The 22,858-nt window shown below is 49.6% G+C and overlaps 1 protein-coding gene across 1 annotated transcript in view; it reads left to right on the plus strand.

The window, feature by feature from the left end:
- GRIK4 (glutamate ionotropic receptor kainate type subunit 4) overlaps positions 1-22,858 on the plus strand; it is a 311,029-nt gene that overhangs the window by 273,467 nt on the left and 14,704 nt on the right. Inside the window, exons 13-17 of the mRNA XM_060103224.1 lie at positions 6,964-7,073; positions 10,327-10,500; positions 13,924-14,089; positions 15,670-15,895; positions 19,877-20,005. Coding sequence (XP_059959207.1) covers positions 6,964-7,073; positions 10,327-10,500; positions 13,924-14,089; positions 15,670-15,895; positions 19,877-20,005 — 805 coding nt within the window. The remainder of the gene's footprint in view (positions 1-6,963; positions 7,074-10,326; positions 10,501-13,923; positions 14,090-15,669; positions 15,896-19,876; positions 20,006-22,858) is intronic.

Consider the following 22,858-nt stretch of genomic DNA (forward strand, 5'->3'; position numbering starts at 1 on the left):
TATGGTATTAGACCATAAATTTTTATGATATGATTTTTGGTATGGAAAATGTCTCATCCTAAACATGCGATATTTACTTGATAAGTACAGAGGGAAGAAAGGAAGGTGGGAGGGAGGGAGGGACCTGTGATTCTGCAGGCAGTGACCACCACTTCCCTTGGTGGCTCACGGTCGAGCAGCACTGACCCCCAGGAGCCTGGCTTCTGCCAGGAGGCCCAGCATTCCAGGCAGCAGGATGAGGGACCCAAATAGATTCCTTTTTACTTTCTGGCCTTTACCCTATTGGCCTTGAGAACAAAAAGTGAGGGGAGGCAGATGTTGCGGCAGCTCAGACCCATCTTGTGCTCAGGCCTGGTCGTGGCGGCCACCTAAACCCACAGCTCCCTCCCTCCCTGATGCCTGCACATACCACAGACAGCATACCACCGACCTGAGAAGGCATGGGAACCCCTGGCTGGGGCCAGATGAGCTTCCAGGCCATACATGGAGGATTCAGCCTTTAGAATCTGGGGTGTCCCCTGGTACTGCAAAGATAGGAGTCAAACGACTGGACATCTGAAGTTCAAGAGTCTCTTGATTTCCTTGACATATTAGCTCATTTCTTTTTATTGAGAAGTTCAGTATTTAGCATAGCAGTGTAACCCCAAGGACATGTTGCAGTTCAGGGTTTTATAGAATTGATGCATTTTGCAGTCCAGAGTTCTATAGAATTGATGCATACTGTAAGCTCCCAAATACCTGTGAATGGAAGAGGAAAGAGCATAGAAAAACACGACCATTCACATTTGATGTTAGAGTATATCATGTAGTTTTCTCTCTCTCTTTTTTTCTGCAGCAGCAATTTCCCTAATGATGCTTTGCTCAGATTAATATTAAAGTAAGTTTGTATGCCTCAAGCACACACTGACTGCTAAAGCAAAGCCTCATCAGAGCGTGCCAGAAACCAACCTGGGATTTGACATTGGCACATAGAGCCCCCAAATGGATAATCAAGTTTAAAAAATTCAGTGTCAATATATTCAAGGAGGTTGGGTGTATGTCCAGTATATTTGTATGTTGACTCACATCATCTGGCACCTCTTTATTCATGAAGCACTTTCACATACAGTCTCTGGTTTAGTACAGCAACCCCCCGAGGCAGGTAGTAGGATTCCCATTTTGCACAGAAGGATTCTGAGGCCAGTCGTGGCTAGTGGTGCAGTGGAAAGAGGAAAGAGAGTGCAATGGTGGGGTGGCATGGAACCCAGGTTTTCGATCTCCAAGTCCACATATTTCCAATTATCTATCTTTATGGTACAGTAGGTATATTTCTCTGTGTCAGGTCATGGGTTAGGAGATCTTTCAAGATCCCTTCTAATCAGAGGATACTATCTATGATCCCATATAGTGTCCTAAGCCAGCCAGAACATCTAAGGCTCCCTTGAAAATGTGAGTTTACTATTTTCCCCTCCAATGTCCTGCTCCACCTTTGAACAGCAAATGTGAAAGTTTCACACTCTGTTCTTTTTCTTTTCTTAACTCTTGGCTAGAGTCTTCTCTCTAAACAAAAGTAAAACAAACAAACAAACAAACAAAAAACGGAAAGAAAAGAAAAAAACAAAGCAGACAGTGATTAAAAAGTGAACAAGAAATAAATGTCAACATTAAATTAATGCCTGACATTTTTGCTGGATGTATTAGTTGTTTTTCAAGAAGGTCTGTTTCATCTCAGAAAGACTGTCTAGGAAAATGGAGAACAAAGCTAAGTAAACCAGTGAATCATTTCTAATACTGCTTAATACTCTGTTATAAGAAAACAGAAAATGAATAAAGTTCTATTCCTTAAAGCTAAGTAACATGATAGCCCATATAATGGAAATATGGTTCCCTGAATGTATAGTCATGTTAATATTGGTTATTTATTGAGTGCTCCTCTCAAGAAGTTCAAGGATTTTATCAACATTACTTTAGTAGTTCTCACATTCCCCCCCCCCCCCCCCCCCCGCTTCATGTTGATCATGGTGTCCCATTTTCTGGAAGAAGAAAACAGCACCAGAGAAGCTGAGTGGCTCACCTAGGATCACTCAGCAAGTCAAGGTCAGGGCCAGGTTTAGAACTTAGGTCTTCTCATGCCAGATTTCCAATCAGCAAAGTGAAAATAGATATGCCAGCATCTGGGTTATATAGGCAACAAACCCATCTGGGTGTTTTAAGTGAAGAGGAATGAATTGCTTACTTCCTTTTTACTCTTGGAGTCAGATGTGAGAAGTGCGTGCTAAACCAAAATATCATCAAGACAATCCACTGCAGACACACTGAGGGAGGTTATCCATGGGTTCCTGGCACTTTCTTTAGCCCTAAAGAGTGTTTTATTGACCATTGATGACAATTGGGAGTGGAAAGAAACCTCTCTATGAATGGCCATTTAGTTCTAAAGACTGGCAAAACTACATGGGGGACAGGATGAGCCTTTGTCATTGGCTGTGCTGGAGAGGGAGTGGATTCAGGGAAGGAAGAGAGTTGATAGCACTTGTTTGTGTGTAGGAAATGGTGATGAGGGTACACAGCCCTTACATAGACACAGGAGAACCTGTGCACATCTCAGCCACTCTGTCTTGACTTTTTTGGGAAGGCTGAGGTGGAAATGAATTCCAAAGATTGCAATCACCAGTTTCTAAGGTCCAGCCTTCCAGAAGAGAGGCTGGTATTACCCTAATCGCTTCCCTGGAGAGCCCTGGGGGAACCCTCATGATTCATGTATTATAACCCATAGAAACTCTAGGAGTTATGGAAAGCGACTGTGGCCAGACGGCATCCTCCCTCCAAGCATCTTTAGCATGTGCTCCTATAGGACAGAAAATAGTATTTCTTGTCCATTGAGGGAGAATCAGTACAAAAGGAAGTTCCCTCTTTTGTCATATACCATCTCCCTGTACCCCCTTCACTCATGGCTACCATTAGATAGAGGGGGAGCAAACACTTATACAGCACTTACTGTGTGTTAAAACAACCCACGAGGTAGGTTTTATTACTACCCCCACGTTACAAAAGAGGAAATGGAGACCCAGAGACGTTAAGTAACTTGCACAGGGACACATAATTGTACATGGTACAGCCAGGATTCAATCCTGGGCAGGCTGACTCCAGAGTCTGTGTTTTAATTCACTACCTGCCCTGCATTACCTGGCTCTGGTGTCCTTATGCATTTGGCTCCAGACTCTGGGAAAGCCATTACTTCCTTACTATAATGTCATTTCTTCTAGTACATAGAGAATGAAGTATCAGTGAGTTCACAGATTTTCTTTATGGATAACAGGAATTTTCAACAGGCAAGGGGAGATCAGTACCACTTCATAGCTCCATGGACGGGTCCACTGCTAACATTCAAAGGGCCTCACCATGCAGGGATTGTGATCATTTGGTGACCAGCCCAGTCTCTTTCACCATCAGATGGCATCAGTGATGCTATCTCTGATGTGGTCAGTCTGAAGCACAGTACAAAAGTCAAGGAACTGGTTTTCATTTTGGTGCCATCTAATTTTCCACCCCATCTGCAGGACTTGATCTGTCATAGACATTTGGGGCATAGACTATATATAACCAGTTATCTACCTTCAAAGTGGTTGTATTTGCCAGAAGGAACCAGCCCAACTTGTAGTCAACAGAGACATGTATAAATCAATACAAATGCCTATAAATGCAACAGAGTCACCATAAATGATGATGGGTATAAATAAATGATGTTTAGAGTACTTTAAGGGGGTGAGATTGAGTAGGTTGGGATTCTGTTGGTATTGGGAAGAAGGCATGGGATTAATTAAGGAGTTTATTGGAGCAAATTGCAAAGATAAAAAGGAGAGGGAGACGTGGTACAGCTGCCATTTGAAAGGAGGAGAGCACGGCATCCCTATGGCACAGCTTGACGAATGATCACCAGAGAAATTGAATCCAGGCACTTAATCTCCGTGGGTCGCAGTTCTTCCATCTGTCAATATGGAGAACTGGGTACTGAAATCAAAAGAACAGAGTGAAGCATTTTGAGTTCTTCAGAAGAAAAGCACCACCATCATATATCCTTTGGGTTAAGGAAAATCTCTCACTAGGAAGAAATGCCTGTGGCATGTGACACCTGATTTGCCCCAAGCACCAGTACTCAGATGTCTTTGGGGAAGGAAGCAATCAAAAGCATCTGCATAGAAAAAAAAAAAAAAAAAAAGGTAGGTGTTCAGAGCCTTACAAGTAACATACTTCTCTTTGGCATCATAACAACAGCTTGGGCTCAGCCCAAGCCTAGACTGTGCGAGCCCAGACCCAAATCTCAAATGACTGCCCGTTCCTTGCTCTTCTGGTTGGCGTCAGTCAATCACAAGTGGAATCAGATGTTGCCTTGCCAACGTGACTGATAGGTTTCCCATGGAGCTCTGTTTATGTCTTGATCCTTGTTTGTGTGATGTTCTATGTTTTATAACTTGAGTCTCCAGGAATTTTTCCCATGGCTGTGCATCATTTCTTATCACCCATAACCAAATATGGCAGCTTTAAATAGTGCTGTCATTTTCCTCAATTTCACTCATTGTGATATAATCAGGTATAGATTTCTGGCATTGAGCATCTAATGGGGTTTCAGATTCAGAAAGCTACAATGAAAGATTTTTTTCTCTTGGATATCTCTCAACTGGGAGACACAGAGTGGAATAGTCATAAGCGACAGGCGTAGAATTCATGTACGTTTGCCCAGAGAAGCTCTGGGGGATAGAAGGACCCCAGGAGTGGCCCGTGCTAGTGATTTCTGCTGCAGAAGGTGTATACGCATCATGAGTGCCTTCTGGACTCACTCTGTGTCTTCCTTTGTGTGCCACTGGCTCTTAGGATGAAGACAAAGACATGGTTAGCCCATGATGGACACAAGAATGACTAACGGGGGACTCTCATTCTGTTGCTCTTGAGTCCTTCTTCCTGTTAGAGAATTTACATAGTGATAGGACCAGACATACTTAAGGGGCCTACTCTCCATTTCTCTCCTGTTCCCTTGCTTACTGGGCTTTGTCCCTCAAGTTGTTTTATTTTCCCAGTGAATCACCTGAGTGTTCTGTGCAGCTCAAGCATGAACGCACATGAGACAGAGTACTTGCAATTGGTATCAAAGGGCAGTTCCCTGGTCTCAGCCTTATTGGGAGAGAAAACCAGTTTCAGGCAGACCACCCAAGGGGTCACTGTCACACTGATGATGGGCCCAAGAACAGGTCCCCCCATTGGCAGAGGATAAGCTTTGACTTCTTCACTCTGTACCCTCCGGACTGTGTCCCCAAATGGGAGTGTAAAAACTGTACTCCCAAGTGCTTTGGGAATTTGCCTACTGGCTTTCTGGGAAGGGATGGAAAACCCACCAGAAGAGAAGTCAAAAATCACCCACGACTGGAGCTGTTCGAATACAAGGGGACCATGCAGTATTGTCTCCCCCGCTCCTTAGATGCTGCATTGGGAGAGCTATTGTTACCTAGAGTTTCTCAGCATGGTCTGGCTCCATGGTCTGGCTGTCCTTGGAGAACGAAAGCCCAGAAAGCTGGTTGAGATCAGTACTGGCATAGGCAGCTGCCCTTTGTGTTTCTGGGGACCCCAGTGTAAAAGGGACACACCTTGTTATTGACAGTAGGCTGTGCCGTGACTCATATACTCTTGAGCTTGAAAGGTTACATGTTTGTAGAACCCCTGAGCTGAATACTGATTTTCTGCCCTATCCATGGACTTCCTAGATTCCTGGAATCATAAAATCATATCCTTTTCAATTTAGAATGGTCTTTAGGGAGCATCTAGTCCAGTGGTTTCCTAGTAAATGGAAGAAGTAAGCCTGATGCAAGACCAAGGCAGCCGTGGGGAGCTGCAGAGAGGGGCCCTGTCTTGAGTGGGCAGCCGCCACTCAGCTCCAGCTGGTTGAGAATTAGGCCCAGGGTTGCCGGATCACCCATTTTTTAAGCCAGAAATCTGGATTTTCATGTGAAATCTCCCAATCATGTAATGTTGGCAATTAATCAACATGGGTAAGCACTGCAGGTAAACAAACAAGTTGTCTGTGGGCTGCAGGTCACCAGGGTGTCACCTTTGATCTAGTCCAGCTCCAACGGAGGCTGAAGGGGGGTGTGCACTTGCCTGAGACCACACAGCTAAAGACTAGGACCAGGTTGTGGAACTCCTTCCTTCTCATTCTATCTCACTTTCCTACAGAAAAGGCCCTGGAGCTTGGTCCCCAGCTCTCTGTTCCTGGCTCCATCCTTTGGCTCCCATGACTCTAGTCAAGCATGTCCCTGTGCTGGGGACAAACATGTTTTCCCACAGCATCATGGTACAAGCCCTGGGCTTTGTGTCAGGAAGCGTGCATTTGAGTCCCAGCTCTTCCACGATATACCTTGGACACATCTCTCGAGTGCCCTGGGCTTTGATTTCTTCCCTAATACAATGAAAATGAGAATCTGGGCCTCACAGCACCGGTTTGAGAAGGTCTCACTGTGGCTGAGATCACCCTGCAAACAAAAAAACCAGGGATGCCTGTCCTATTAGCATCCTCACGAGAAAGAGGTGAGTGTCTGAGTGGGGGACTAGCGTTCCATCCACCCCCGCAGACATCAACAGTTCAAAAGTGCTTCAGAGCCCAAACCCACTGCCCCTGGAGGATGTGGGGACAGCACATAAGGGGTACTGAGGGCTGTTCTGCTTGCCCAGCACAGAGCCTCCTTCATCCTAGGAAGTAACGAGGTACCCCCGGCTGTTCTTTTGTTTCATCTGCTGAGATCAGGGCTGGGTAAGTGTTTCAGAGCAGCCCCCTCTACACCTACAGCCCTGTGTCATTTAAACCAATCACCCATAACCCAAGGCAATGCAATCTGGGGCCAGACGCAGGTCACCATCCCCTCTGCCCTGCCCTGCCCTGCCCAAGGGCCATGCTGACTGAATGTCGACAGTGAATCTTGTTTTTATTTCCATTTCCAGGGCCGCAGACCCGGCTATTTCTCCTTCCTGGACCCTTTTTCTCCTGGCGTCTGGCTCTTCATGCTTCTAGCCTATCTGGCCGTCAGCTGTGTCCTCTTCCTAGTGGCTCGGTACTCTCCTGGCCCCTTCCCTGTCCTCACACCGCCACCTCGTGTCCACCTCTGGGAACTGCATGGGAGGGGGTGGGGAGCCGGAGAAGGGTGGGTTGAGAAGCCCTTGGTGCCAAACCAGAGGGATGGGAGAGGGACTCAGGACCTGAACCACTCTGCCCAGCTGTTGACCTGGCATTGCCCATCCATCCGTCTTTGCCCACATCCCCTACCTTGCAGAACGAACACAGGCGAGCTTGTCCAAATTGGCTTCTGCGCCCCTGCCTCTTACCCCTCTCGTTCTCCGGTCTCCAGCCCGCCTGCTTGTGTAGGAGCTTTGGGAGAGAAAGGAGGGGAGGAAGGTGGCAGGAAGATCACTCTGATTAAGTACCGAGCCTTTGGTAGCCCTGGCATCCGTCCTTGCCAGGATCTGCGACAAAGTGCTGAATGACAAGACGCAGAGCCTGCAAGTTTGGAATGGGGCACTGGAGGCCTCGGTGGCACAGGCGAGGGAGAAGGCCTCCTCTGCAGAGGGCCTGGCCCTTCCCCAGCCCGAGTCTGTCTGTGAAAACACAGCTGCCTTGTTGAATGGGCACTGTGGAGGGTGGCTGACAGTAGGGGAGCAGGACAGAGAGAAGCATTGGCAAGTGGTGCTGAGTTGAGACACATGGTCCAGAGCAGGGGTTGGGGAGAGCCAGCGCCCCTGCCCCCGCCCCCGGAAACCAGAGACTGTCCCTGGGCCTACGGAAGAAGCCAACGAGCATCCCAGGAAGAGGCACAGAGAGGGTTGTTTCTCTCTGAGGCTCAGTTGGACCAGCCTGGGCTTCAGGAGAGCCAACTGACTATCCAGAAGCAGAACAAGCTCTTGTGGCTCAGGGTCATTCACTCAGATCCCCGATTCCCACCCAGTGCTCAGCTCACCACCCTGGAGGGGCTTCTAAAGGGCTGACAGTGGCTCTGGTCCAGCGGTCTCCTTTGCCTCGGGGCCACAGAAGCAGGGCCCGATGCTGATTCTGTAGTGAACATTCCACCTCTGTGGTGTGGGGTCTTCCCCAAGAGCATGTCTATTCAGTGCTTGAGGGGAGACTGTGCTCCCTCTGGTTAGAAGATGGAGCCCCAAGGAACTGCGGGGTTTCAAACCCTGGCAACCCCAGCCTGCCCAAGAGGCATTGAATCACTCAGTCTGTGCCTCTTCCAGTGGAGATCAAAGCCAACTTCAGGAAGTCCTCCCTGGCCCATGGGATCCAACCAAACAGGGAAAGGCCTTGCTTACAACCTGGTCATCTTCAAAGGCTGCTGATGCTTGCGCCACTCGGGTGCCACCCCCCCCCCCGGGCCTGTAGGCATTGCCACTGTCAAGTATCTGTCATCAATGTCGACTGGCGAGGCACAAGAGCCGTCTGACACTTGCCCTCTGCACTTGGCCGCACTCCCTGTGGCTGCTCAGAGGAAACTGTCTGCCTGAGTCCTGTCTCCACTGCCCTGCAGTTTGCTCTTGCCCCCTTTGATGGAGCCCCTGTGTGTAGTAAGCCATGGCTCTCAGGTGACCTGGGGGGCCTGCAAATGGTCTTATGGCTTGGTTGCCAGACACACACACACACACGCACACACACACACACACACTCACACTCACACATGCACACAGTGCTCCCTAGGATCCAGAATTAACAAAAAGTTTAACCAAGAAGAAACTGTACAAAAGGTCTGATCATACATCCTATATATACATATATATATAATATCCTATATATGTACTATCTGAGCGTAGGGTAATCTGGCCCAAGGTAGTGGCTTTCAAACAGGGTTCCCCGAGCGTGGAGGCTCCTGGAAGCTTACAGAGACGTGGAGGGGCGGTGTGAAGAGGCTGAGCAGCCAGAGCTCGGGGACCTCAGCCCGTCTTCATTCAGACCAGCTCCACTTTTCTCTTATATATTGTACTTCTGGGTGAGAGTTTAGAGGTGAAAAGATATTTGAAAACCACTGCTCTAAGGCAGCCGTTCCCAAGCCAGCTGATACCAGAGTCGCACAGGGAGCTTTAAAAAACTTGAATTTCTGTCTGATCGTCTCCAAATCTCTAGGGACGAGGCCTGGAAATCTGTATTTTTGAAGCTCACTTCCAGTGGCCCGTAGGCTTGGGAACCACCGAGGTGAGGTACCACGGGTACAAGCCAGCCCCGCAGGCCCCGAAGAGAAGGAGCACATCTCGGGGCGGGGGCCAGCGATGGCGCATTGGCCTTGTATTCGGGAACAGGCGGCAGCGATGGAAATGTGGGCCAGCCCTGCAGCACGGCACATGCGCCCTAGGCTGAAGGGAAGGCCGGGGATGATGGTAACACCCTGTGAAGAGGCAGACCCGCCCTGCTCAGCACACGCCCAGACGCGTCTCTCACATCAGAGCTGGAAGGCTTTGTGTGGGAGACAGGCTGGGGCGGAAGAGGGAGAGCATGTGTCTGGTGGGCAGGAAGAAAGGGCGTCAGAGGTACCGCTGGGAGAGAGAGGCCAGCGTGAGGCTGCGAGCGACAGCGGGAGGGAGCGCCACCCTTCTCAACCCCGTGTGCCCATCATGCTCAGCTGGGGAGCCCTAAAAATGCTGCTATCCAGGCCTTACCTGGACAAATTAAATCAGAACCTCTGGGTGTGGCATCCAGGTATTGGCATTATTTCAAAAGCTCCCAGGTGAGTCCGAAACACAGACAGGGTTGAGAACCAGGGCCTGAGCCTGAGGGACCGTCTGGGTCAGTGGTTCACAAAGTGTGGTCCCTGGACCAGTGGCTTCCACATCAGCTAGGAACTTGCAGATTCTTAGGCCTCAACCCGACATACCGAATCAGACGCTTTTGCCACGATCTGTGTTCTCCCAAGCCTTCTTGGTGATTCTGATGTCAGTTAAAGTTTGAGAATTACTGCTCTAGGCCGACGGCTTTCAAACCATGGCTCTGTGGGGCTGTAGGGTCTCTCTTTGGTCACTTCGGGGAACTGAAGGAGGCAGAAAGCAATTCCCAGCCGTCTATTCTGTGACTTGATTTATTTTGAAAAAATTAAAATGTTTCTTTGATTAAAGAAAAACAGTTCCCAAACTGCCAACAGAGTCCAGCTTTCTCATTTTTCAGGGGGAAAACCCAAGTCCCATAGAGGGGAGGGGCTTAGCCAAGGCCACAGGCCAGCTACCAAGGTCTCGGGGCGAGGCCAGGCAGGGGAGCGCCCTCACACCCTCAGCACCCCTTCCTTCACGCCCACCCTCCGCAGCACTGGTATGTGTCCCTCTCTCTCACAGGTTGACGCCCTACGAGTGGTACACACCCCACCCGTGTGCCCAGGGCCGGTGCAACCTCCTGGTGAATCAGTACTCCCTCGGCAACAGCCTCTGGTTTCCGGTCGGGGGCTTCATGCAGCAGGGCTCCACCATCGCGCCTCGCGCCTTATCCACCCGCTGCGTCAGTGGCGTCTGGTAAGATCCTGGGTCCTCCGATGAGCCCTGATCCAGCTTCCGGTAGGCAGGAACCTCAGCTCTGCCCTAGGACAGCCTCTGCCAGCTCAGAGGGTTTGGGGGCAGTGGGTGTGTACGCTTTGTGCCATCTTTTCTCCTTCTCTGTTCTCTGCCTTGGAGGTCTAGATGCAGAGGGGAGCCAAGGCAGGAAAGGAGACGGAGTGAGAAAATGCCTTGAAGGCCCACAGCAAAGCAGTTATAACTTCCTGACCTGATAATGACCAGAGGTTGAGAGGCAGGGCCTGTGAACACGTATGCAGATTTATGCAAATGTGAGCATGTAGAAGGAAGTCCCTGCAGGAGAAATCCAAGCCCACGCCCCCTCCAGCCGCTTTCTGGAGCTTTGCCCCTCTGCACCTGGCTCTGGGGGCCTGCCGGACCTGTCCACCTTAGCAGGTGTGGGAAAACGCAAGCTGTTAGTAACTCGGAGCTGGACAGGACCTCAGGGAGCAAGTTGCCGTCACGGTCCACACGGGCAGTCAGCCAGCCTCTTCCTGGAGCTCCCTTCTCCTCTTGGCAGGGCAAAAAGGAACATGGTGGAATGATTCGATGTGTGGGAAAGTTCTCTGAAAATTTGGAAGTGCTACATAAACGACTGGACTAATCATTGCTATTAGGCCATTATGGGGGGAAGTGAAATACCGATGTAGCGTTGAAAGGCAAGTTTCCCATCCTCACTTAAAAACCCACTGTCAGGTTTGGTGTCACAGCTTATAGGACTTACAACCTTCACTCGCTCCTCTCCTTCTCAGCCCGTGTAAGCCAGAGGAAAAGGAAAGGGACATGGGTGCTGGGGACAGTGCGGGATCTGGACAGTTACCTAGGAGCCACTGGACTGGGGCTGATCGGCAGGTGGAAACACAGCTGGGACTGATACAGTAGGATTTACACCCTTGCGGCAAGGTGCTCAGCCCTTATCAGGTTGTGCCCAGGAGTCACTGAGCGGATCCCTGTGGAGAGCTGGGTCTCACGTTCCCTGGCAGAAAGGAGGGTCTTGTCAGGCACAGCCACAGAGCTCCCTCAAAATCCAGGAAATCTGGGCAGAAACCCATAGATGAGAAGTCAGCTGCAGATTCTGATCCCTTTCTACTTGGGCTTTTCCTTCCAGAGGTGCTTGTTCCCATGTGCTGCACGTAGGGCTCCATTGCCTGCTTCCTTCACCTGTCAGCTTCCACCCCCAGGAATTCCTTCCTCCAGTGAAAGTCTGCCCTGGTGCTGAGGGGAACCACCTGTCCTGCAGGCTGTCGGCTCAGCCCACTGGCTCAGCAGTGCATTAAATAGCTGGCCCCAGGTGGCTCGGTTACCCTGCTCCAGAGCATCTGTGGAAGGGAGGCTCGGCCCTTCCCAGCCCGACCCAGAGGTGTTGGTGCGCCCCTCTGCCTCTTGGAAATCTTGGTTATAAAATCAGGGCCTCAGTTAGGTTGGCTCCCTGGGGAGTGGGAGGCCAGAAAACAGGGCCATCGTGGCCTACCATGGCACCCTCACCCAGAGCAAGCAACGGAAAATGCCACGTTGCTAACAAGAATGCCAGCTTCACAATGATAATGCCCCTTTCACCCAGGAGCAAGTCTCCACTGGCCCCTCTGGAGGGAGAGTGGGCATGATTTGCTTTGTCAGCAAAGGTGATGGGCTTGCAATGAGCTACTTACTCTCTCTGACCCGTCCTTTGTGACCAGTGGCAGAAACAGCCACATGGCTGCCCAGGGCGGAACAGATGCCAGAGTGTAGCCATGGGGCTGGGGGAAGCTCCCCAGCCAGCTCTGAGGTCATGTCCACACCCAGGGCTCACTAGCCCACGACAGTGTGGCAGAGCCGCTTCCGACTGCACGCCTGCACCTGGGGACCACTCACCACCACCACCCCAGCCTCCTCTGGGGGAAACTCGTGAGAAACAACTTCCAAGAGCGTGTAAGAGGCCAGGCAGGAGCAAGGAGAGCAGGTTTTGCAGATGGAGGGACTCCTGGCCCTTACAGGTCACAAGTAGGGAAGGTGGACAAATGATTTTCATTGCATCTCTACATGTCTCTGTATCTCACACTCATCTCATCCTTTACAGATTATTAGTCACTAATGACATATTGTCTCACCTGATCTCACAACACTCCAAAGACAGGTGGACCAGACATTATTATCCCCCATTTATTAGGCAAGCAAACGAGCTCAGAGGAAGTGTGTGGCTTTTCCCCAAGGTCTCATAGGTGGAATTGGACAAAGCCAGAACTAAAACCAGATCCCTTACTGGTGATCTGGCGCGTGTGGATGCGCCCATCAAGTTGATGGATGCTCCTGTTCCTTCACGCCTGGGAGGCAGCCTGAAGGAATTCTTGGACACGTAGCAAAGGGGACAATGGGACTTCCTGCTCTTGGAAATCCACCTGGAAGCTGCCGGCTGCTGCAGCCCCTGGCAAACACTGTGCCTTGGTTGGCAATGTCTTCATAATGAGTGAAGCCTCATTAATTCAGACTCCACTGATGCAGAATTTGGCGATTATCCAACCTCAGTTGTGCTTACATATATCTTTGAACCCCTATAAACAAATGGATTAGGAAGCAGATCCATACTGCTGACCAGATGGTAGAAGTCTTGTTTAACCTACTTAAGTGAGCAAACTGGTTTTAATGACTTGAGCATGTATGCTGCCTGAGTTGCGAAACTATTCTAATTTTAAATAAGTCCGATCTGCCCAATAAAACAACCTTCCATTCTGAAATAGCATGACCATTGTAAAAGCATTTTCTAATTCCAACTTCTCAGCAGTCCGAAGGTGCTTTTCACCAGTTCATCTTGAAGTGTTTCTGCTGTTACAATTTGTAGAACTGGTTATAGAATACAAATTTCTCAGTTACTTGGCCACGTGACTTTGCTTCTCTGAGCCTCGGTTTTCTCTTCTGTAAAATCAGGATAAGATTTTCACCTCCCTGAGTTGTAGGGAGTACAGGGGATGGTGGGTGTGGCTCACAGTAGGTGCTCAGTACATGGCGATGCTGCTCTGAATGTCGGCTGCATCATGACGGGGCTGCGGGAGGCATCCCAGCTCTAGCTCCGACCAGAGCCTCCAGGGCTGGCACCCTTAGCTCATTCACTAGCTCATTGCTCACCGTCTCTCAAGCTGTCTCATGTTCATGGACACACTTCTTTTGAGTAGAAACCCAATAATCACCTCCTTTAGGAAATAAGAGAAAGAAAGCCACTGTCTTCTTCTAGGCCACCCTCCCAAGCCGTTCATTTCTGTTGACATCAAATGCCCTGCCTCCTTTCTCTTCCCCAACTAAGCCCCTCAGAAGAGGGGTCTCTCCCGTGTCGCAGCAGGACTGGGGATGGGGTTTAAGACTCCTGGGGTGCCCCGGCAATGATGACGTACGTCTTGGTCTTTTCCTACATAGGTGGGCATTCACGCTGATCATCATCTCATCCTACACGGCCAACCTGGCAGCCTTCCTGACCGTGCAGCGCATGGATGTGCCCATTGAGTCGGTGGATGACCTGGCTGACCAGACCGCCATTGAGTATGGCACGATTCACGGAGGCTCCAGCATGACCTTCTTCCAAGTAAACCCATATGGTTGCTCACCAACATCAGGAATTGGGCAGAATAAAGTTGAGATGTTTGTCCACTGGAGATAAAAACATCTTGCCTCATCCCATCATCCCTTTTTTTTTTTTTTCGGTACGCGGGCCTCTCACTGTTGTGGCCTCTCCCGTTGCGGAGCACAGGCTCCGGATGCGTAGGCTCAGCGGCCATGGCTCACGGGCTCAGCTGCTCCGCGGCATGTGGGATCTTCCCAGACCGGGGCACGAACCCGCGTCCCCTGCATCGGCAGGCGGACTCTCAACCACTGCGCCACCAGGGAAGCCCCCATCATCCCTTTTGAACACCTAGTTTGGAGCTAGGTGTTCTCATGGGGCTCATTTTTCCCCTGCTCCCCAAAATACCCATGGAACCAGGTCCCCAAAGCACTTGGGTTAATACCAGCCTTGTCCCAAAGTGTTATACATGAATGATTAGCGCTACTTGAGATGATTTTGCGGTAGAACTATTTTTTAATTGCAGTGGTTTCATATTTATTGTAATGAGTATTAGAAAAAAATATGCAGTGACTCTAACCTGTACTTTTCTTTATATTTCTGCATAAGATGAGGCTAACGTACACATTTAAATTTTTTAAGTAGGCTACATTTTATAAGTAGTGCTTAGACCAAGCAAGATTGGAGTAATACACAAATGACTAACGTGTAAGGAACTTTAGATTAAGCCGAGCTGGTTTCATTGATCCCAGACTAGATAGATCTCAGATCAGGACCCTTTTGGCTTCTCCGAGGTTCCCTTGCAAGGCTCAGGAGCCGACCCTGCCACAGTAGTGTGTCCGCTGGCAGGTTACCAAGGCTGGCAGAGCCGGGCCAGACATAGGAGTAGTTTGCATTTGCTTCAGGCTCTCTAGGGAAGCAGATTCCCCTGGAGTCAGTGAGTGTCTAACCAACCTGTGACCCAAGAAGTTCATTATCACACTAAACAAGTCCAAGGCCTTCAGTTTTCTGTTTCCCATACAAGTCTCAGGGGTACTGGCACAGGGACCAGTGAAGGCATCATGCAAACACAGGGTTTGGCTAGACCTCCAGAACTCTCTCGGTCTTGTTATTATTTGTAAACTAGAAGCCAACACTGGATTTGTGATTGACGGATTCGTTTAGGGTTGATAGAGAAGAGCTGGCACTGCTCCTTCGGATGATGTCTCTTAAAAGTCCAGAATGAACCTGAGTTTGCTGCCTCTGCGCTAAAGGACAGCAGAGGACAGCCAGAATTTCCATTCTCACTTTGGTCAGAACATGGAGGTTGGCAATGGAAGATGGGTGGATGAAGCAGAACCAAGGATTGAAGCAGTAGGCAGAGTTTACACACCTTCAGACCCTGTTCCTTCTTTGTCTTTGTAAAAGATATCAAAGGCACAACCCTCTCCTCCTACCATTAAGCAGTGGCAGTTGTGAGATGAAAGGGAACAGGTTCTTGAATATAAGGAGGGGACCGAGTAGCAGAAGGGCCAGAATTTTAGGGACCACGTGGATGCCCTCCCTTTCCAGGCCACCATCTCCTTTCTCTTTCCTCAACCTGCTTCCTTGCGTTCTCTTCCCAGAATTCCCGCTACCAGACCTACCAGCGCATGTGGAATTACATGTACTCCAAGCAGCCGAGTGTGTTTGTGAAGAGCACGGAGGAGGGGATCGCCAGGGTGTTGAATTCCAACTACGCCTTCCTTCTGGAATCCACCATGAATGAGTACTATCGGCAGCGAAACTGCAACCTCACTCAGATTGGGGGCCTGCTGGACACCAAGGGCTATGGGATTGGCATGCCAGTCGGTATGCAGGAGAGGAACAGCCTCTTCGGGTAGCTCCACCCAGGCAGGCTCAGGGTAGCTCAAACTGTCGAATGCAGCCTTGAAGTCAACAGCCCCTGTTTCGAGAACCAGGTTCACAGTGGCTTGAGATGGGCATTCTTAAGGCTTTTTAAAAAAGCAACTCCACATCCTTCCAAGTCATCAGGGATTAGTACCCAGTCCTTAATGATGGAAGGGCTACTTGATTACTTATTAATAGATTAATTATTAAAGGGCACATGGATGCCCTTGGCGTATTCTTTTTTTTTTTTTTTTTTTTGCCACAGCACACAGCTAGCTTGTGAGATCTGAGTTCCCCAACTGGGGATTGAACCCAGGCCCTGGCAGTGAAAGCATCGAGTCCTGCCCTTTGGCCATTTCTCTGATGTCTGACATCTCTACTAGCAGTGGAAGGGAGATGGAAGAGATGGTAGGACTCTACCATCTAGTGAATTAATTTTGCTATTAGTGTCCCTGGTGACAGGTTTACTCCGAAAGGGGACTGATGTGATCGGAGGAGATGGCTTTCACGTCATCTGTGCATCTCACTGGTCCATCTGCTCTGGGTCAGAGCAGGTAGCTGAGAGTGGGCAGGAGAACTCTCGTATTCACCTTGCTGACTGCGCCGTCGGTTTGTTGTAGGAAGGTAGAGATGCTTGGCTTCCAGAAAGGTATCCCAGCTGTGCCTTGCAAAGAATATCCCTGCTTTAGGCCTTCCCCTGCTGAGGGTTCCTCTATCAGAAGGTGAGGGGGAGCACGTTTGTGACTTTGTGACTGTGGAGGAGGTCTGGAAATGTCCCCCAGTGTTTCAGACATGTACCCTTCCCACACACACCATGGAGAGCCACACTGTATAGGGCTATCCTTGTCCAAGTCTGTCCTCATACAAGGTTGTCCTGAAACCAAGCAGCTGGGGAAGAAGCAGGACTGGAGGAAATCATCTCATATGGGGAAATTGATATACAGATGTGCATCTTTGTTGGTATGTTACACACCACTTCTCTCTCTTTTTGTTTTTTGAAGTGTAGTTGATTTACAATGTTGTGTTATTTCAGGTGTAAGTTAGTTTCAGGAAAGTGTTTCAGATATATATCTATTCTTTTTCAGATTCTTTTCCCTTACAGGTTATTACAAAATATTGAGTATAGTCCCCTGTGCTATACAGTAGGTCCTTGTTGGTTACCTATTGTATATATAGTAGTGTCACACTCCTTCTCTTGATCGGTACCTAACTCGGAGCTCTATAAATTATACCTGTGTCATGTGAAGGGCATGGGATGGAGTCAGGCAGATCTGGGAATGCACCCTGCTTTCTGGCTGTGGGACCTTGGATAGGTTATTTAACCTCTCAGAGTCTCAATTATCGCATTTGTAAAATCAGGTTTCTAATATGTACCTCAGAAGGTTGTTACAAAGGTTAAACTGAATAATCTGGTCTCACCACAGTGTTTCATCACACTTAGCCTGTTAGGGGGAACATTAGTGCCCTCCCCACATTTTCCAATGTTCCCTCTGTTATTTGATAAAAGCAGATGACTTCTTCAAGACTGATCAGAAACCAAGCCAATGAATATAGGCAATAATATGGTTCACGCTTAAACTCTGTAATTTCTGACCCTAGTAGTTCTGTAAACTGGAAGCCTCACTCAGGGCACCTGCATACCCTCCACTTAGCATCATATTTCATTGATTTCATTAATAATACAGATTATGGACCCCTTTGAGAAATTTACTGGTTGACATTGTGTTTCAAGATGGTGGAGGGAACCACAAAATGAACCTAAGGTGCACCTTGGTAACACTCTAGCAATTTAATAAATTTAACTGAACTGTCAAGTGCTTCAAAAGTTTTCATGGCACAAACCTATAGAGTTGACATAAAGCAGACTGGCTCTAGAAATTCTCATCAGTAACCAAGGAAAAGGGGAGGGAAATGCATTGGTTCTGTGTCTGAGGTGATGCTGTTTCCATATGTGTTATCTTAGTCTTATCCCATCTGCAGGGGAGATGTGGTTCTTCCCATTCTAGAGGAGAGAACTGAGATTCAGAGCTGATAAGTTACTTGTCCAAGGTCACAGAATAAGTGGAGAGAAAAGCTGAGCTTGAGCCTAGGGGGCCTATCTCCAAATCCAGCATTTCACCTCTCAGACCGTGTTGCCAAACGGGTCCACCAGCTCGACAGGACAGGATAGATGGGGAAGGTGAGCTATGGGTTAGCCCAGGTTCTTAGATCAGGCTGGGAAGAGCATTGCATAGTCCATTGATGGGACAGATTTAGGTTCAGGAAAGACAAGCATGTGTGACCTTCTTAAGTGGAAAGTAAGGGTGTAACTATGGAATAAGCAGTGTGGTTAGACCCAGGAAGATGAAGAGAAACAGAGCAAGGAATGAGATGGAAAATTACTCGGGTAGTTTAGGAGCTAAGTAGGCAAACATGGAGTAAGCAGAATAATCCTTTCGTGGGGCCCTTGGTGTGCTATTGAGATTAGGTTGAAGATGCCTTGAAAACTGCTTGAAATGCCTTGTTGGCTGGATACTTGTCTCTAAACCTGGAATATTCATTAGTCTCACCACCTAACACCATCTGTTAGTTCCAGTAGCCATTCACTTCAAATGTGTGTTAAGTACCTGCTATATAATATATGAGGTGCTGTTGACATTCACCCAGATCACTTTCAGTGCTGCAGGCTTGGGGTTTGAATGCCCAAGGGTAGTTGTATCTGTAGCAGGGAAGGTTCTGTCTATGGAGTCATGGGCTGTTAGAGGGCTAAGAGATCTGGGAGCTGATCTAGTTCCTTACCTGTCCAAGTGCAGCCCATGGCCCAGCGGCAGGGCACCGCCTTGGAACTTGTGAGAAATGCAAAATCTCAGCCCCCACCCCCAGACCCATTGAATTAGAGTCTGCAGGTCAAAAGATCCCCAGGGGATTCCTTCGTGCATGAAAGTTTGAGAGCAGGAATCTATTTGTTCCAGCTTTTGCCTGTATCCTGCATCAAAGCCCTTTTCCCTGGGGCGTCTGTCCACATCAGGCCTTTACAGAGCTTGGACAAGAAAACTGGGCAGCTTAGTTCATTTCCAGCCTCCTGGCAGCTTTTTCTTAATGATTTTTCTTAATAATTTCAGGCCTCAGCCTGTGCTGGGGCATCGAGCTTTCCACGGTTTCATTTAAGCCTGTTTTTGTGATTAAACCTACATTCCAGAACCAAAGCTCCTTGACCATACTCCATACGAAAAATTAAAAATGAATTGCACTCAACAGAGCCTTCTGTCTGAGGAGGGAGGGAAGAGAGATGTAAACAGAGTCGTGGACGGGGCCAGGGGTTCTGGGGCACCCAGCAGGCAGCTGTGCAGGAAAGGGGGTGCCCCAGACTGATTCTCCACACAGATGAAGGAGAGGAAGCTTCCACCTCGCTCTGGGTGGCCCTTTTCTCATTGGTGGCCGCTCCGGGTAAACAATTGTCGGGTGTAATGTAGTGAGAGTTACAAATGGCAGAGAAACTAAGTTCAATAAAGTAGAAAATAGGCAACTGATTGGGAGGTTTGTGTCACAGAAGATTTCCCTCCTTGGTCTCCCAGGGGCAGGCGGACGGGGAGCTTTGCAATCAGCTTCCCGCGTACTGGTGGGGAGGTGGGTTCACCCAGGTAGAAAGTGTTGGTGCCTGGGTGGGGAGGTGGGTGACACAGCTGCCAGGAAGGCTGTCACTTGACCCAGGCTGGGGTCTTGGCCGTGGGCCGGGCGTGCCAGTCAGCGTGGAGAGAAGGAAAGTAGAAACGCCTGGTGCCCTGCATGGCGCGGAGAGTCCCAAGCCTGAGCAAGTAGAGAGCCGTGCTCCTGCAGGGACCCCTGTCCCTCCCCTCCTATGTTACGTGGGCAGGGTGGCAGGGAGGTTTTCCGGGGAGGGAGCAGAGAGATGCAGATGGGGGCGCTCATGTCCTGTGTTCTGGGCTCTCCTGTGACCCACAGGCTCCGTCTTCCGGGACGAGTTTGATCTGGCCATTCTCCAGTTGCAGGAGAACAACCGTCTGGAAATTCTGAAGCGCAAGTGGTGGGAAGGGGGCAAGTGCCCCAAGGAGGAAGATCACAGAGCCAAAGGTAAGGGTGGCCAGGGCCTCCCCTCCTGCCTGGAGGACCAGAGCTGCTCATCTGTGGCATCCAAATTCCAAGTAATGCCAGGTTGAGAACAAGCCTTCGAAGGAGCCGAAGGCTGGGCTGGGACTGGCTGGGCTCATCCCTGTCCCAGGGTCTTGGGCTTACTGTACGGTATCCACTCCCGCCCGCTCCCGAGTCCTAGAGATGCCACCCCTGCCATGCTTCCTGAGTCCAGCCACTTCTGCGCCAGCACCACCTCTTCCGCCATGGACCAGGCCACCAGCACCCCACAGTCATACGATTACAGCAGCCTGGCCTCCTTTTCCCATGCTTGCACCTCTGCACTGTTCTCTCCACCAGAAGCCAGGGTGATTCTTTTTTTTTTTTTTTTTTTTTTTAGTTTCTGCTTTATAACAAAGTGAATCAGTCATACATATACATCTGTTCCCACATCCCTTCCCTCCAGGGTGATTCTTTTTAAGATGCACGTAAGTTTGCAGCCTTGGCCTGCACAAACCTTCCAATGGCTTCCCATCTCACTCAGAATAAAATCCGAGCTTTCTGTGGCCTCCCGACCCTTCCTGATCTGTTTCCCCCTTTTCTTCCTGTTCCCCAAGCCTCCCAGCCTCCTCCCACCTCGGGGTCTGCACACTGTTCCCTCAGAAGGTCCCTCAGAGAGGCCTTCCCTCCCCACGCCACACATCTCTCCCCTTCCCTTGGGCTCTGCTTTTCAGAGCGTATCACTACCTGATAGTATAGTGTCTATTCATTGTTTACTTTCTGCCTCTTCGACTAGAATGTAAGTTCCATGAGGGCAGGGTTTGTCTTCCTTACAGGGCTGTCCACAGGGCCTGGCACATGGATATTTTATTGAATGAATGATAAATATGGCTGGATAGAAAGCAGTCACAGACTGACGTGTAGTTGAAGAGTGTCGAGGGTCCCTGAACACCAAGCATTTTCTGTAGGGGGAACTTATATCCTGGCTTGCCCAGGATAGTCTCGGGTTACATGTGTTGTAGATCCATGAATGCCTGTTAGTTATTTTTAGAACGCCCTTTCATTTTCAAAGTGTCCTGGCTTGGGCAATAAATCATATGGTCACCCCAGTAATCTACTGCAACCTTGCTAAAATATGCAACAAATTTACCTATACACACTCGCCCCTGGGGAGGTAGCTGGGGAGTAAAATGAATGCTGCTATGTGCTTCCCTCTCTGCTCAGCGTGAGTGATTATCCAGGATGAGACACTAAGGGAATGACTTTGTGTTTCTAAGGGTCTCCGTGTGCCCCTTGACCCTCTGAGGAGAGGGCTCAGGAATGTGGACCTACAGGGACAAGCCCTTTGTCATTTGGAGGAAATGCTGCCCGTTCCTTTGCAGGAACGGTGGGAGGGCACACCATTCTTGGCTCTCTACTCCCCAAAGGTCAAAGGTGGAGGAGACTGACTCTGTTTGTTCAGAGAAAAAAAGAAATGGGGGAGGTACAGAGAAAAGTATCAGGAAACTTCCGTGGATTTGAAAGAATGCACTGGATGTTGAAGATGCCCAGGACCAGTATAGGAAAGGAAGCGGGGAGCGGGACATTGCAGGCAAGAAGCACTTGAGGGAGGATGCGGAGGCAGAAATCGGCGCGGCGGGCAGGGCTGTGAGTGGGGACCGCAGGTGGTGTGGGTGTGAGAACAAAGATTCCCGCGGGGAGATCTGGGCTGCCTAGACGGTTGGTACCCGGAAGGTGTGGGTAGCAGGATGTGCCTCCACCGCCCCCTCCCCAGAAAAAGACTCATGGATAGAAAGCAGTCTAAATCTGACTGGGCTCAGAGTAGTCAAAGTAAAGTGAGATTATTGGTAAGTTAATATATGTCCGTGTTTTTCTGTGAGATCAATGAACTTCAGAGTGGCGGGAAGGAGCGCCATCTTACCAAGAAGATGGAGGGAAACAGTACTGGCTTTTGATCTGGAGTAATTTAAAATGTAGGGTTGGCAGAAAAGTTCGTTTGGGTTGTTCCATAACATCTTACGGAAAAACCTGAACGAACATTTTGGCCAACCCAATAGAAATGGAGAGGTGGACCTGGGACCCAGAGTGAAACAGGAGAAATGTTCAGGTTTCTGTTGCCCTAGAAGCCCCTGGTCGCCCTCCGGCTGCCCCTCCCCACAGTGGGTCGGGTGCCTTCCGTGATTTTGGATGGAGCCCTCAACACACTATGTTACAACTCTTGGTTTCCTCTGCCCAGGTGATGGCACCTTAGATGTGGACCCATCTCACCTGCTTCTGTGTCCCTGGCCTCCCCTACAGAGCCTGGCACATAGCAGGGACTCAGTAAAAGTCTGTGGGATGTGTGATTAAAGCCACTGACTGGTAGCTGTCAAAAGCCACCAATTACTGTCCTCTTGGGCCATTCTAAGGTGGCAAATGAAACTGTGCTATGATGCTTTCCCGAGTAGCCCTCACGCTCACAGCTCTCCTTCCAGTTTTTCCTGCCTCTGAACAGCTGACTGAACATATGCAGGGATGCAGGACGCTGTAGATGCAGGAGGCTGGAGCAAAATGGGGGCTGGGCAAGAGCAAGGGCTCAGAGGGGTCCAGGGAACCCACAGGCTCCCCACTGGCCCCCGGCTGCCAGCTCTGGCTGCTCCAGGCCTCCGGCCTCTTTTCCTTACCACTAGTTGTGGGTTTCCTGGCTTTCCTTTCTTTTGTAAACCTGACCCTATTTGATCTCTTTGAGCCTGTTTCCCCTCGAGACTCACTACTGAGTTGATCCCAACTCTCCAGTTTCCCCTTTCATCCTTGACTCCTAAGCCCAGCCACAGGCCCTTCCCCTTTGTGCCCTTATTTCTTTGTGTCTATTTTCAC

Source organism: Mesoplodon densirostris, chromosome 7 (assembly GCF_025265405.1).
Source record: "Mesoplodon densirostris isolate mMesDen1 chromosome 7, mMesDen1 primary haplotype, whole genome shotgun sequence".
In the NCBI taxonomy this organism is placed as follows: domain Eukaryota; kingdom Metazoa; phylum Chordata; class Mammalia; order Artiodactyla; family Ziphiidae; genus Mesoplodon; species Mesoplodon densirostris.